Raw genomic sequence first — 13,727 nt, 5'->3', positions numbered from 1 at the left:
GTTTCAAGGTTTCCTTCCGAGGCATTTTTCTCCCTTTCAAGCTATTCACCAGTGTGTGTGTGTGTGTGTGTGTGTGTGTGTGTGTGTGCAGAAATGATGTATGAGCAGGAGAAAGACAGTTTTATGTGTTTATTCAGTGTGCGTCTCTAAAACCAGAGTGAAAGCCAAGTGCCTGTTTGCATGGGTGTGCTTGTTGTTGTGAGAGAGTTTGTGTGCACAGTGTACACTATGTGTGCATGCATGATAAAAGAGGCTTAACTGTATAGTGTGTTTAGGTGCATGTATGAGACTATAGCACATGAATATAGGGCAAAAACTAGTCACACTTTAATAAAGAAACACTTATCTCAGCTTTAATCACCATCAGCTCCTTCAAGGTCAATGCTCTGGCACAAGGGGGTTGCGATGGAAACTAACTCTTTTCATGTGAGTCTCCTTTTAAAAAGAATTTTTATTTTAATGGCTCCTGAAATCTTAGTTGGCTCAAAAACATCCTTCCAGTGTTGTTATTTTTGACTTGTTTCTAAAGAATACAGCTTTTTTTCAGTGCTTTGTCTCCTATTTATGGATTAAAAGGCTTTGATATTTAAGATTTAATGTTAAACAAAACTGCCAGATTTTTTTTTTTTATCAAGAAAGCTTAGCGGTGCATCTATAAATCACCTCAGATGGGTGTCTGTGGTAACGTAGAGTAAAATCCCATTATGTTATGCTTGTTTGTTGGTTTGTTCACAGTGTAACTCAAAAAGTAATTAATGGATTTTGGTGAAGTTTTTTGGCGATGTAGGCCCAGAGACCGATCCATTCGATTTTGGCAGTGGTCCGGATTATCATCCCATTATACGAATTGTTTAATGGCTGCCTTGGCAGAGGTTTGTGCTCTGAGTGCTGTCTAGTGTTGTCGTGTCTGTTTCTTTTTTACCTTGTATCATTTCATTTGTGAAACTAACACTAAATTACATGTCAGCATGCTTTCAGAAAACCCAGCTTCTGGTGTGTAACATTCAAGAGAAGAGCCGCCTGTGGCTGCACGGCAGAGGATGGTACAGCAGTAACATGCAGTAACTTTATGTGTTGACTTCAGTTGTGTGCACACTGTGTGTAGTCCCTGCATAGTTGATTTATTACCTAGTTGATAATGAAATCATTTGAAATTTGACACACATACAGTATGTAGGGTGGGAATGTCTATCATATGACCAAAGTTCATCCGGATCTGACAGCCTTTTAAATTTACCACTGAAAACCACATTTAATGCATATTTCCTGCCATAATTTGGCCTATGATGAAGATAGGATGCTAAAAGATGATCTGGATCCAATTCAGATCAAGGATTTTAGGACACTGTGTGTTATTCTGGATTGCATTTTTCACAAGGGACCCATCTGTGCCATGGTGGAGATACATGCGCTCTCTGAGTACAGTTGTTTAAGAGGAATGAAAACCTTTCCTTTCTTCATTTTCATCTCTTTTGTCTAATTTTAACTGGACCTACATGAAAAGCTGACTCTGAAGTGGACAAGGTTGCTCGAAGGCTGGGCGAACAGTAAATCACAATCCAGACTTTCAGTATTTTATTAGATAAACAAAAGGTTTTTACAATTCAAACCAAGAAGTACACCAAGATAAAAGATGGAGCCATTTGAAACATCAAAAACTAAGTGCAGAGAAACTGGACTTGTATCAAAGAAAACTTAAAACTTATCCTCGCCTGCCTTAATATTGGATTCAACAGAAGGAGCTTTCATTTGTGAATACGTACAATGACAGGGCATTTAGTTGGTAAATATCAAGATTGCCACAGGATGATTCATACTGCTGTCAGTGAGCAAAACAATACTTAGATACCTAACAGTTAATTAAAGAGCTTTGGCAGCCACAACAGACAGTCAGTTCCATCAACAAATGCTTGTTTCTACAGGCCTGACAAGTACAAGGACTCAGCAGAAAAAAAAACAGCAAAATAGAGAAAGCAAGCAATTTTCTATATCGCCAGAAACCTTGACACAATATAATCATTAGAATAAAATGTCTTTACATTATAAAAAGGGAAGGAAATTGGCATCACCCTTTAAACAGAGCATTTTAATATCAAGCCAAATACAGTATTAATCCACAATGGATATCCATCATTTGATAGATACAACTGATGTTTGCATGACTGAAAAGTTACTCCTTGAGCTACAAAAATTGAGGTTTTGAGAGATAAAATAGAACTGACACATTTTAAACATGTTTAACAGCTAGTTAATAAAATGGAGTGAAACTGAATAAAAACTCATAATATCTACACTGACACTTTGGTACTTTCTGTGACTGAAGAGCAGCTGTGCTCTGTTATTTCAAATACTACAGTCAACTCACTTTACTGATGGAAAATAAAGACTCTTTTGGACTTTTGTTAAGCAGGGTTTGATTCAGATAAAGCTACCCTACAATGGCTTTAAACATATAGATTCTGTGCATAAACAGCCAAACAGAAAAAGATTTTCATTTGGATTCTTTTGCTTCGCTGGTATTATTTTTTGGAAAAAAAACTTTTTGACCAAATCAAGAATGTCAATACAAACTGAAAACAGGTTGCTGAAATCCAGGAAACCGCTTCATTGACAAAATGCTTCAAGAAATGTCTTCATAACTGTGTTTTCATGTGTAGGAATGCATGAATAGACTAAAAAGCATAAAATACACAAATGACATTCTCTGGTAAACACAGGTGAGCTGCCTGGTTGCAGCTGGTGGTTGCCCTGTGGAGCTTTGTGTGCATCTCGTCTGACCTCAGAGGAACTTGCCAGTAGTGAGACCTGGCAGACCTGCCCAGGGTTTTCCATAATTTCTGTACTTGAGTGTGCATTTTCAGGAAGCACCTGCATTTCCTCTTCCTGTTCCTCCTCTTCAGCTGGCTCTCATTGGCTGGAATCATCTGTGCACAACAGCAACAGCAAGCATAGTGTGTACAATACTTGAGTCTTCACATGCAAAGAGCACAAGATGAGAACAAGAGCATAAATGGCAAGCTCAAACTATTCGAATTCCCTGGGACACCTCTGACGTCGGCGTAAACCAGGCCCGACTGAGCAGAGAAACAAAGACGGTCAAAGCAGTTTTTGTTCCAAAGTCTTGTTTTGTTTTGCTGTAGCAGTTCGTAAACAGCACTGTCTTCAGCCCATGGCCACAAACAGATGCCGCTACTCGGCTTTGTGGCAGTAAATGTCCTTCAGAGCCTTCAGCTCTTCAATCAGGGTCTTGTTTTGGTTTTCTAACACAGCCACGCGGTTTTCCAGACATTTGACATACTCCTTCTTTTTCCTGCGACACTCACGGGCTGCCTCCCTGGAGACGAAAGAAAAAGCAAATATATTGAGTTTTTCATTTTAGTTCCATACAAAATGCACAATCCAAGACAGCAGCTGTTTTTTTAAGTTGCCGGATCTGCTTCCACGTTTGAGTCCATAGTTTCCCAGACAACCATTCACTCACCTGCTGCAGCATTTACCTCTCAAACATGGACAATCAAGGAGCAGAGCAACATTTGCACATTTATTGAAGCAGGATGCTGCAGCTTTGGCCTTTGCACTCCTTGTGACTTTGGCAACAGTAAATTTCTGATATCAAACTTTCCAGTTCCATAAAGCCTGGTTGAGTCTTTTCATTTCCAGGAGTGAATTAGGAGATCACTTAAAATATGGCTGTATTCTCATCTAACAAAGAGATTCACTAGTTGATGAAGTGAGCTCTTACAGAGTGACTGCATGGTAGAAAATAAGACTGAAGGATTTAAGGCCATTTGTACTACTCTTACTAATGATATTTCACTGCTGCATTGTGAAATGAAACAAGTTTCCAGAAATAGCAACGCACTAACTATAGTAGAAGCGATGGCCGATGTCCAGAAACCTTCCTTTGTTCCTACCTGTTTTTCATCAGCCGGACCTCCCTCTTGCGGGTGATCTCTTCGGCATGCTGTGATGACGGGCTCTGCATGGTGCCCGGGGATGCAGCCATCACAATATTCTGAGCCAAGCTCGAGTTTGGCGACCGCAGCTGGTAGGCGGGCATATCTCCTGTGGCAGCTAAAGATCCATAAGAGAACACAATTTGTTAGAACTGTCTAATTCAATCAAACACACTTTGTTCCTTCACATTTTCATCTCAAAAATACAGTAAACTTTAACAATTTCCCTGTGGGATTAATAAAGTGTTCTGATACATGTATGTATTTCACCAGAGGATGTTAGACAGTTCATCTGCTCACCCTCCTGCTTTAAACCATCCTCTGACCAGGACTGTCCCCGTGTAGTAGCTTTCTAAATGACCTGACCTGTTGGAAAGTAAAAATCTATCATCTTAATGTGCAGTTCCCCCAATGCAATGGTGCAGAATGACCTAAGAGACGGATTATTTCATACCTCACACAGCTGGTTAAATAACTGTCAAGTATTAAACTAGTACAATTTAACGTACGTTGCTTCGTTATTAACAGCAGGATTGAAAAGATCTGGAAAAATCAGTCACTGGTTCAGACGTGCCCAGTCGCTCATGGCATGAGTTGTGAAATGTGTACTCATCAGTAAATTGCTGGAGGCTTGGTGGACTTTTTGTCTCCAGCAAAAGAATGATGCATTTTCATTATTTGGAGTGCAAAGCAAGTGGCGCTGGGTGATGACTACAAAAACCAAACAAGAATCGAACCCCTAATTTGTGCTCGTGAACATGCACTTTATGATCTACTATTAACTGTAGGAATTTAAGCAACAGGTTTGTGCTGCTGCTCAGTTTCTTCCTCCAGAGACTTGCTGCTGGTCACAGTGTATGCTACTGTGGGCTGCTGGTTTGTGACGGTGATTCTGGAAAAACCAGCAAACAGCAGCTCTGTGAATGTGGTTTATGCACTGTTGGAGTTGAGTCATCTAACTGGTGACTCAACTGTTAACCACTGCCTGCTGTCTCTCACCATATCAGTTTCTCTTTTTCACTTTGTTCCTGAGAAGTTTCTAATTTCTCCCCCCTCTCCTTTTCACACAAACACACACACACACACACATACATTCAAAATGAGACACAGCAAATGTACACACACACACACACACAGAGCGTCACTCCTTTTCTCGCTTATTGTGATAACAGAGTGACTCGGACTGTGTTGACGTCAGTGTGTGCGTCTCAAATTCTCTCTTCTCTGCCTGACTTCTGTTCCAGGAAACGGGAGTGACGTCAAACCAACGACTATCTTGCCACCCCCCCACCTTCCCTGCCTTTCTGCCTGACAACCACTGGAGCGCTTCAGAGAGTGTGTGTATGTGTTTGTGTGCAACAGCAGGATACAGAGTGACAGGAACAGAGTTAACAAAATGCTTGTTGACTTGTTAGATCTGGTTTCTCCCTTTGCTTTTTTGACAACACAACCCTGAACTGTCACAGACTTTTCCTGTGTTGAAATGGGAAGGACAGCTGTCCACATTTCCTCCTCTATTTCACAATACATGTAGCAAAAGTTATTTAAACATGATGCAACTTTCTGAATTATTTCTTGGCAAGAAAAAGATTTGTGAAAAGAATCCCCCAATACTTCACATGATTAAGTTCTTCTCATTCTGCTTCTGTTCCTTATTGAAAAACAGAGCTGACAACCTGAGCAATACATGCATAAATACCTCACTAAAAGGCAACAACAGACTGTTCAGACCTTTGCACATAACACATAAAAACATGTATAAGAGGAACTCTACCTGACTCAGTCTCATCCCCAGTTACAGCCATCTCTTCCTTCCAATAATCCAGCACCACGGCAGCAAAACACCTCAACACAAAACCACTCTATTTCTCTCTGCTTCACTTCACTCTCTTTTCTCCTTCTCTCTGTCCCTCTCAGCTCTCTTCGTGTAAGAGTGGTCACTCATAAACTTTGCAACCTGATTACAATAACAGGCATTGACATCACAATGACATCACTCCAGCCTGCTGAAGTCAGTAAAACACGCTGGATTAGAGTTCCACCCACCCTCCCTTCCCCCTTGTGGATCGGAGAAACACAATGTGTGTTGGGCAGGCAGGGAGGGAGGGGTAGCTCAAGGGGGTGGTGATAGTGGAGGGCTTGTATTTTTAGCCCTAGTGACGCAACTACAGAGAAGCTCAACAAACAAGAGGATATTGTGTCCCAAGTGGCTGCCGTGTAAACTGTCGAGCACCCTTAGACTCATTTGTGTGTGTTTGTGTCTTAAAAGAGAAGGGAAGACAGATATAATAATAATAATAATAGAGGCTCAACAATATTAGTTTTAAGGCAGTGCAACATGTCTGTTACTCATATGAATGAATTCTGCATCATAACCAATCGTGTGAAAAGATTATAGTAAGTGTATTTACTGCTGAGAAAATCCTCAGCTACACATAAAGTGATGTGTTATTTTTAGTTCCTGTGACTGCAACAGCAGTTTCTTTGAAATAAGAAAAAAGTAAAAAGTTATTAGTGAGTCAAATTCAAATCCAACAAACACTGTAACCTGTAACCTGTGGCTGCCTCTCCTTTACTAACAAAGTGACAAACTAATGTGTCCAGTTAGCTTCAGGGACAGGGACAGTACTGTGTTCATATTTTAAAGCGACTCTGAGCACATACGGCTTCTTTAATACCGCTGCTGCCTGGTCTCTCAGGTACAGCAGTCTCTGTTCTGCTCAGACACGTCCTTGCTCCCGCCTATCACTGGGATGGCAGTGTGAGAGCAAACTGCAAGAGCAGACAGGCCCTTTGGCTGCTGGTCACCGAGTAAGCCTGAGAACAGAAACTCAGGGCTCTTTCTGTGTTTAGTAAACCAATTCATACTGAGATATGGCAGGAATTCATATGGACCCAGAAATGCTTTGTTATTCGATCCATCTGGGTCTGCTGAAGGAGCCCGTGGACACAGTTACTGCGTGGATTGTATTACAAGCTTCTGCTGGGATGAAGAGGCTCATAAAAAGAAACCCACATCTGCCCTCGGTGTAGGCAAACCTGTTCAGTGAGGCCTGCCTGTCCAAATTAGCAATTGTAGTGGAGGAGGTGAAGATGACTGGCTGCTCCTGCTGATCACGGCTATGCTGGACCTGGAGATGTGGCCTGCGACGTTCCCACCGGGAGAAATCTGAAAGCCCTCAACTGTCCCACAGTGAATCCCCCACATGTGAAGGTTGTCGACTGCCCTAGAAGCTTCAGGAGAATCTGAGATCTGCTCTCCAGTCATTTTGGCACTAAGTGTGGATGTGGTGAAGGGAAGAATGTATGCTTAAATACTTTGCTGTTTTGGGGAAGGCTTAGGAGGTCTGCACCGCTCTTGGGCACTGGCAGACGCCCAACAGGAACAGGGAGAAGGGAAAGGGGTAAAGTAGAAGAATAAGGGAGAGAAAACTTGGGTGGGTAACACAACGTGGAAGCAGAAATATGTAGGGACAGAGAGTTTAAACAGTGTGGAAAAGGAAGGGGCGTAGTTTGGGCAAGGTCCAGCTCCTGAACTTCAGATTATTATTATCTTCATTAACTGAATTTCAAATGCTGGTAAGAGGTGCAGACAATGTACTCTGTTCAGGACAAACAGCGGACTATGCTCTTAACACTCTGGGTCGTGGGTGCACACTGCACATTTTCATTTACAAAATTCAATAACATACTGTATCAAGGTCTGAATCCCACAATGGCAACTGGGGATTATTACGTTAAATACGACTTACCCAGATTGTCAACTTGTTTTCAGTTTATGCTATGTGACATTAGAGATGAAACTGGCTCTCTCTAACAGGACCAGGACATTATGACATTCCTCTCACAGTCCATTCCAAATTTTCCAGACACTAAATTTCACCAGAATCAGATGAGCCTACCTTGGAGGAGCACCTGTCCTCCCTGGATGTAAAACTGCTGTGGAGCTTCTCCAGGTTGAGCTGCATACTGCAGAATGGTGGCTCCAGGCTGAAGGGTGGGAGAGCTGGCCATGGTCAGTGTCTGGGCCCCCTGAAGGGCTTCAGCTCCAGGGCTGGCCAGCTGGATGGCTCTCCCCTGAGTGATCGCAACTATGCAGAGTCAAAGTTCAGGTTTAACTTGGCTGCAGTCTAGAGAAAACAGTTTTTTTTTCACTGTGAAGTGAATGGCAGTTTGACTTCCTCTAGGACTTTGCAGAATGTGAAACTCTCAAGCTTTTGTAAAACGACTTACAACTCTTTACAGGGTATAGGAGTAAAGTAGAAAGATGGATAAACTACAAACTCCGTATAGTAGCTGAACTGAGTTGAGGCCAGCTGTTCGTGTATGTACCCACTGTATTGTCCTGAGCTGGTCTGGTAGATGGAGGCTGGCGCCGACACTGAGGCCACGCTTGACACTGGCACCTCCTCCTCTGTCTGTTCCTCATCGATTTTAGGAACGGCCGGCGAATCCAATGCAAGTTCATTAAGGATTTTTCTATGAAAGGAGAATTCCATGAAATGATTCCACACAAACATTGCAACATTATGAGTCGTTACACTCTACACACTATATGCGGTTTATCATCCTCTTGTTTGCTGTTGATGTCTTCTCACCGGTAAGATGGACGCCTAGAAAGAATCTCGCGTCTCTTCTGAGTGTCTGTGACGGACTCGCGGTCGTCCATCTCTGCTACAGGAGCACTCTGTAACAACCAACCAGAATGCAAGTGCTGATCAATCCACACTGGGTTTTTTGTTGTTGTTGTTTTTTGTGTGCGTGTTACTGAAGGGGTGTTACTTTCCATACACAGATGTAAGGTATAAACTGGGATGTGTTTCATACAACAATTTAGAAAAGTGGAGAATGACATCAAAGAATTTAAGCAGCATTTTATTTTGAGCCTTAATCTTTTCAACACATCCCAGCAAAGTCTTTAGCGCCTTCTGCTGTATAATTATTTGTGAATGTAGGACTTAATACCGTCTTTTAAGTGTAATGTCACTGTAGCATGAGTAAACAGGCTGACATTTTGTCATCAAAATCATCCTGTTGGAGCATAAACAAACATGCAGTTGACCTGTTTTTGTGTCACCAGTAAGCTTCTATGACTCACACTTGTGTTTAATGATTGTGCATTACCCACACAAAGGCTCTGTTGGTACAGTTAAAGGACAATATCTGTGCCAGAGAGTCTGATGTATGCCAGGTTAAACAATGGCATACCCACCTCCATTTACTGGAAATTAAGGGAGTATATGTTAAACCCCTGCTTGATAGTCGTATGCTTTGAAATCAGAGGTTTATAGAAATGAGCACAATTAATGCATTCATCATATTTCTGCTGCTTAAATCTACACAGTGTTTCAATCTGGTCCCAGTTCGATAAATGGGCTGAGTGAGAATCAGTGACACATAATATTTATTTCTGTTTCTAATTGTTGGGTTTTTCCTCTATAATAATAATATAAAGTGTCCTGAGATGACTTTTGTTCTGATTTGGTACTATACAAATAAAACTGAATTGAATTTTGTGGTGCGTATGTGCTGTTTCACTGTGTACTTAAAAGATTTGATCTCTATCCTGACCAGTTTCCTTGTAAAGACAACAAAGTAGCCTCTACTTTGCAAACCAAGCTGCTCATGTGAGAAAATCTGCCGCACCATGTGAACTGATACAATTCCAGGGAGTATCATTTCATTTCCCACCCACAAACTGTTTTGTTCAAGTGCTGAAAATACTGAAGCATCTGTGCTTCTAGGCCACAATATTCAGTGAAACAAGCACATAATGAATTTTGAACTGTGTCTCACGGCTTCACCACGATGATCAGCGTCTGCAGTTTGTGGAGCCTGGCCAATCACAAAAACAAACATCTCCTAAATGTGAAGGTTAGATTGATGAAATTAGACCTCAGCTCCTGCTGCTCAATCCTATTAACACATGCACTGCATTAGACCATGAGCACTATAGAGTGCATACTACACGATGCCTAAATCCTCATTCACTATCACACCAACTCTGCCACCACAACCCACAGAATATTCTACAACACATAGGAGAACTTGATATTTCACTTGACTTTTTCTTGAGACGCGCTCTAACAGACTTGAGACTTAACTTGAACCAGCTTCATATGCTTTGAGATTTGACTCTAGACTTGCTCTGATAGATTTGACTTGACTTGGGCTTGGTTCTGATGACGGGAGACTTGACTGGAAACTTGTGCCAAACGATCTGGCATCATGGACTTGTCTTCAGAAGCTTGACTTGGTGCTTAAATCAGAACTAAAGCAAGCATGCGGGCTCACCTGCACAGTCTGGACTTGTGGAGACTGTATGACAGAGGTCTGAGGGGCCTGGATGACCCGTTGGACCTGTGCCGCCCGACTGTCAGCCGCGCCGGGAGACTCTGCTGCCACAAATATCTGCTGGCACAAATAGGTAGATGCTAAAGAACTGTAACCCTTGTCCATGTTGATGCCCAGCTGGACCTCCACTTCACAACAAGGTGGGTGTACCTGAGCAGGGGCTGCAGGAGACAGGCTGGCTTCACTGTGGTTCTCCTCTCCATCTGTCACCGAGTCGTGCAAACTGCTGTCGAGCTCAGATGACACTGAGGGCTCCATAGTCAGTCACCTGGACAGACAGATCAACAAGCAGATTGAGCCCACTACCAGGGACTGGATGACGTGACTTTTTCTCCATACGATTTGATGCACGACATGGTGTGTACGATTTGATGCAATCACGATACAATTATAAATTCAACAATATATGACCAGCTGTGGAATACTTGTACTTTATTCCTATTTTCCCCTTTTTCTAGCACTGGTGTAATTATGTAAAGAACAACCAGATATATTGACTTACGTTCTGTTATTTACAAAAAATATGAAGTTGCTGGTGTATGGAGACCACGATATATATCGATAGAGAGAACAATATATATTGTGATGTTTTTGTAACATGATATATTGAAATTCGCTATATTGTCCCATCCCTGCTGAGGCTTACGTTTGCTTCTCCAGTAGATGACAAACAAATTATTGTGTTTTCAACTTGTTTAGTCCAGGACATGGTATTTGTCCTTTGTTAAATAGGACATTGGTTTTAGGATCTCTGAGAAGTAGGTTTTTCCAGACCTTAGCTGCATGAGAAAGTTTTGAAAATCTGCAATAACCCTGGACTTTCTTTGTTTTCCAAGCTGTATTTAATCATATCAGTCTTCATGGAAAGTTTTATTGGCATGTAAAGGTTTAAATGTTGCTTCCCAGGTGTCCAGAACAAAGCTCTGCTGGAGCCGTCACTTCTTAAACTCTGAATCATTTTTACACTTCAGGACAGAAGACACTACAAACTCAGGTATCGTTTACATTCCTGTTTCTTGTCAGCAAAGAAAGGGGAAAAATAGTGAGAAATTGTTTGATTTTGACTCAATCCAGATATGACGAATAACAGATATCACTGAGTCTGAAGACTGATGATCACTACAGTCTGACTGATGTCAACATCCGGTGTCACAGTCACCAGTCAGACAGCACCTAGCAGCTCAAATATTTCTAAAATGTTCACATCAGGGGCACTGATGTACAGCCACAAGGGTCCCCGCGTGATAATAACTTAATGATGTCTATACTATCTGCTATTGAAACTGTGAAACATTTGATCACAAAGTGCTTTGTCAATCCAAACATGAAATCAAAAATATTTCAATGAAGTTAAATTATGATTCAGTAACTGAAAATCCCACCACACCAGAACTGCTTCAAAGGTGTCACAGCAGAAGCCAATATATTCATTTTCAGTTTCTCTAACAGTAAAACCTCTACTTGTAAACACCCCTTCGTTTTATTCGTTTTTTTAATATCGTACATGCACTGTGAATAAGTCAGTAACAAATTGCGCAAGAAATTCACTGAATGCCTTCCTTATAAATACAAAGAAAAATTCATTTTCACTGTAACTTATGTTTCATTCTTTACATTTGTATGTCAAATAGTATATAAATGTCTTTTACTAAGAATGCTTGGAAATAAAATTATACGACGAAGAGGAAATTGTGCTTTCTTTGTATATATGTGATGTTATTAGAATCTTTTATTTTGAAGAGGCATTTTCCGATCCACTTCCGATATCCACCTTACTGCGTCTCACTTGACGCAGCTATGTAAACTTAAAAAGAAGAGAACTGCTGCCAGCTGAGCCAACTGGGAAATTTTTTACTCCATGTTAGTCAAATTCATCAGCCTGATCGTGAAACAAAGTGAAAAGTTCCGCACCGCAGACGTGTTTGCACATTTGCCTTTAACTCTGCCCAAGCGGCGCAGACCAAAAATGTGGCGGCTTTGCAGCGACTTACCGAAGTTTTACGTAGTCGGACTCGTCACTAATTACAGTATGAGTGGACTGCCTGTGCCTTCGCTCACGTAGTCTCCACGTCAGCGCTGATGATGCTGTGCCGAAAATGTCGACCGACGAGTGCGTTTAATGTCGAAGACGCTCTAGGTGGAGCGAGAGGTTTCGCTTATGCGCACTTCCGCGTTCGCCCGTTGTTAAAAAACGGAGTCTTTTAAAAGAGCATAAAGTAAGATTTTATCTGCATTGTCGCACAGAATATTGTACGGAAGCACATTGCATTCTCCAGGGACAATAACTGGTATGAGAGCCTAACGATATTGGTTATTTAGAACTTTTCTGCCCTGGTAGCGCTGATGTTTTTCTCTCTGTTCAGTACCAAAACACATTTTTATCAATTAGGAATGAGTAAGCCCACATAAAGTTAACTCAGCTGCCCTATGACTGAACTAGGATTTAAACTAAACGGATATTTTAATTTACTGTAGGGAGATAAATGATTAAATAAGTGTTTTATGAAGCGTCTGTTAAAATAAATACAGACGGTGATACAGACTGATTCGTTTCAGTCCAACCATTTAGACGCCATTCAAATTTGCCTTGACATTGATTAGATGTCAGATAACAAACATTAAATTACCAAATTTCACTTCGTATTTTTGTTGTCTTCTTTCAGACCTATGTCGCCATCTACTGGATAAAAAGAAAACACTTGAAAGAGCAGACATGCAGAATGATCTTAAAAACATTTGGCCAGGCATTGCATTTAATTTTAAACATTTTTCATCTGTTTTTGCAACAGAATAGCCTTAAACCTCTGTGCGTCATTAAGATTAAGAGAGAGAGGGGGAAAGCCATTTTCAAATCACATTTGTATGCCATAATTCACTGAAAAAAAAACAACTCGCTCCACGTCAGAAACATTAAACCAAGTCTGTCCAATGTTTGTGGTAGTTACAGCAAACCCATAAAAATATGACCATGATTTTTTTATTAACATGAATAAGAGCCACATGGTTCACTCAGTGCAGCCTCTGTGCTCTGGGAAGATGCTTAAGCAGCTTTTTCAAACATTGTCTCTCTAAGTAGCAATGTGATTTCTTTAAATACAAAATTTTAGGATTTTTTTTTACTTTGGGGAAGTGCATTTTAAGTGTGTGTGCCATAGATATTGAGTAAGTTGTTTATTTATTACCATTGTAAGAGTTTTTTTTTTTAACCAACACATTTCTTTATATTCTGTTTTTCTAATCTTTTTGTTTTTCTAATATCATACTTTCTATGCATGAATTTTTGTGAAAAGTGTTTACAGTCCTATGGTTGTACTGTAGACGCTGTTCCGTACTCACCAAATTCCTTTATTTAGATGCGACTTCAAGTGACCTCAGAACCACCATCTGTCCTTCTGCCTGCCAGGAGAGGCCGTACTG

General features: G+C 41.0%; 1 protein-coding gene across 3 annotated transcripts; it reads right to left on the bottom strand.

Moving 5' to 3' along the window:
- Nucleotides 1-1,560: 1,560 nt before the first annotated feature.
- On the bottom strand, nt 1,561-13,727 carry LOC109967091 (cAMP-responsive element modulator-like). 3 transcript variants are annotated; one of them, XM_020612445.1, is made up of 8 exons: nt 13,647-13,727; nt 10,461-10,578; nt 10,251-10,367; nt 8,555-8,643; nt 8,293-8,435; nt 7,859-8,047; nt 3,915-4,074; nt 1,561-3,334 (listed from the first exon to the last, which is right to left on the bottom strand). In XM_020612445.1, exons 2-8 carry the CDS (start codon nt 10,566-10,568, stop codon nt 3,190-3,192), a joined length of 951 nt encoding a protein of 316 aa, XP_020468101.1. In that variant the 5' UTR covers nt 10,569-10,578; nt 13,647-13,727; the 3' UTR covers nt 1,561-3,189. The 3 variants fall into 3 exon arrangements, with proteins under 3 accessions (XP_020468101.1, XP_020468100.1, XP_020468103.1); XM_020612444.1 differs by lacking the exon at nt 13,647-13,727 and adding an exon at nt 12,302-12,398; XM_020612447.1 differs by lacking the exons at nt 7,859-8,047; nt 8,293-8,435; nt 8,555-8,643; ... (1 more) ...; nt 10,461-10,578; nt 13,647-13,727 and adding an exon at nt 5,731-6,183.

Source organism: Monopterus albus, unplaced genomic scaffold, assembly GCF_001952655.1.
Source record: "Monopterus albus unplaced genomic scaffold, M_albus_1.0 scaffold125.1, whole genome shotgun sequence".
Taxonomy (NCBI): Eukaryota; Metazoa; Chordata; class Actinopteri; order Synbranchiformes; family Synbranchidae; genus Monopterus; species Monopterus albus.
This window is presented reverse-complemented; position numbering and strand designations above follow the sequence as displayed.

Coding starts and splice junctions, on each gene's coding strand:
- LOC109967091 (XM_020612445.1), bottom strand. CDS start 10,568: ATGGAGCCCTCAGTGTCATCTGAGCTCGACAGCAGTTTGCACGACTCG. Junction 10,368..10,460: donor CTCCTGCAGCCCCTGCTCAG/GTACACCCACCT, acceptor TTGTGCCAGCAG/ATATTTGTGGCAGCAGAGTC. Junction 3,335..3,914: donor GTCCGGCTGATGAAAAACAG/GTAGGAACAAAG, acceptor TTTCGTCTCCAG/GGAGGCAGCCCGTGAGTGTC.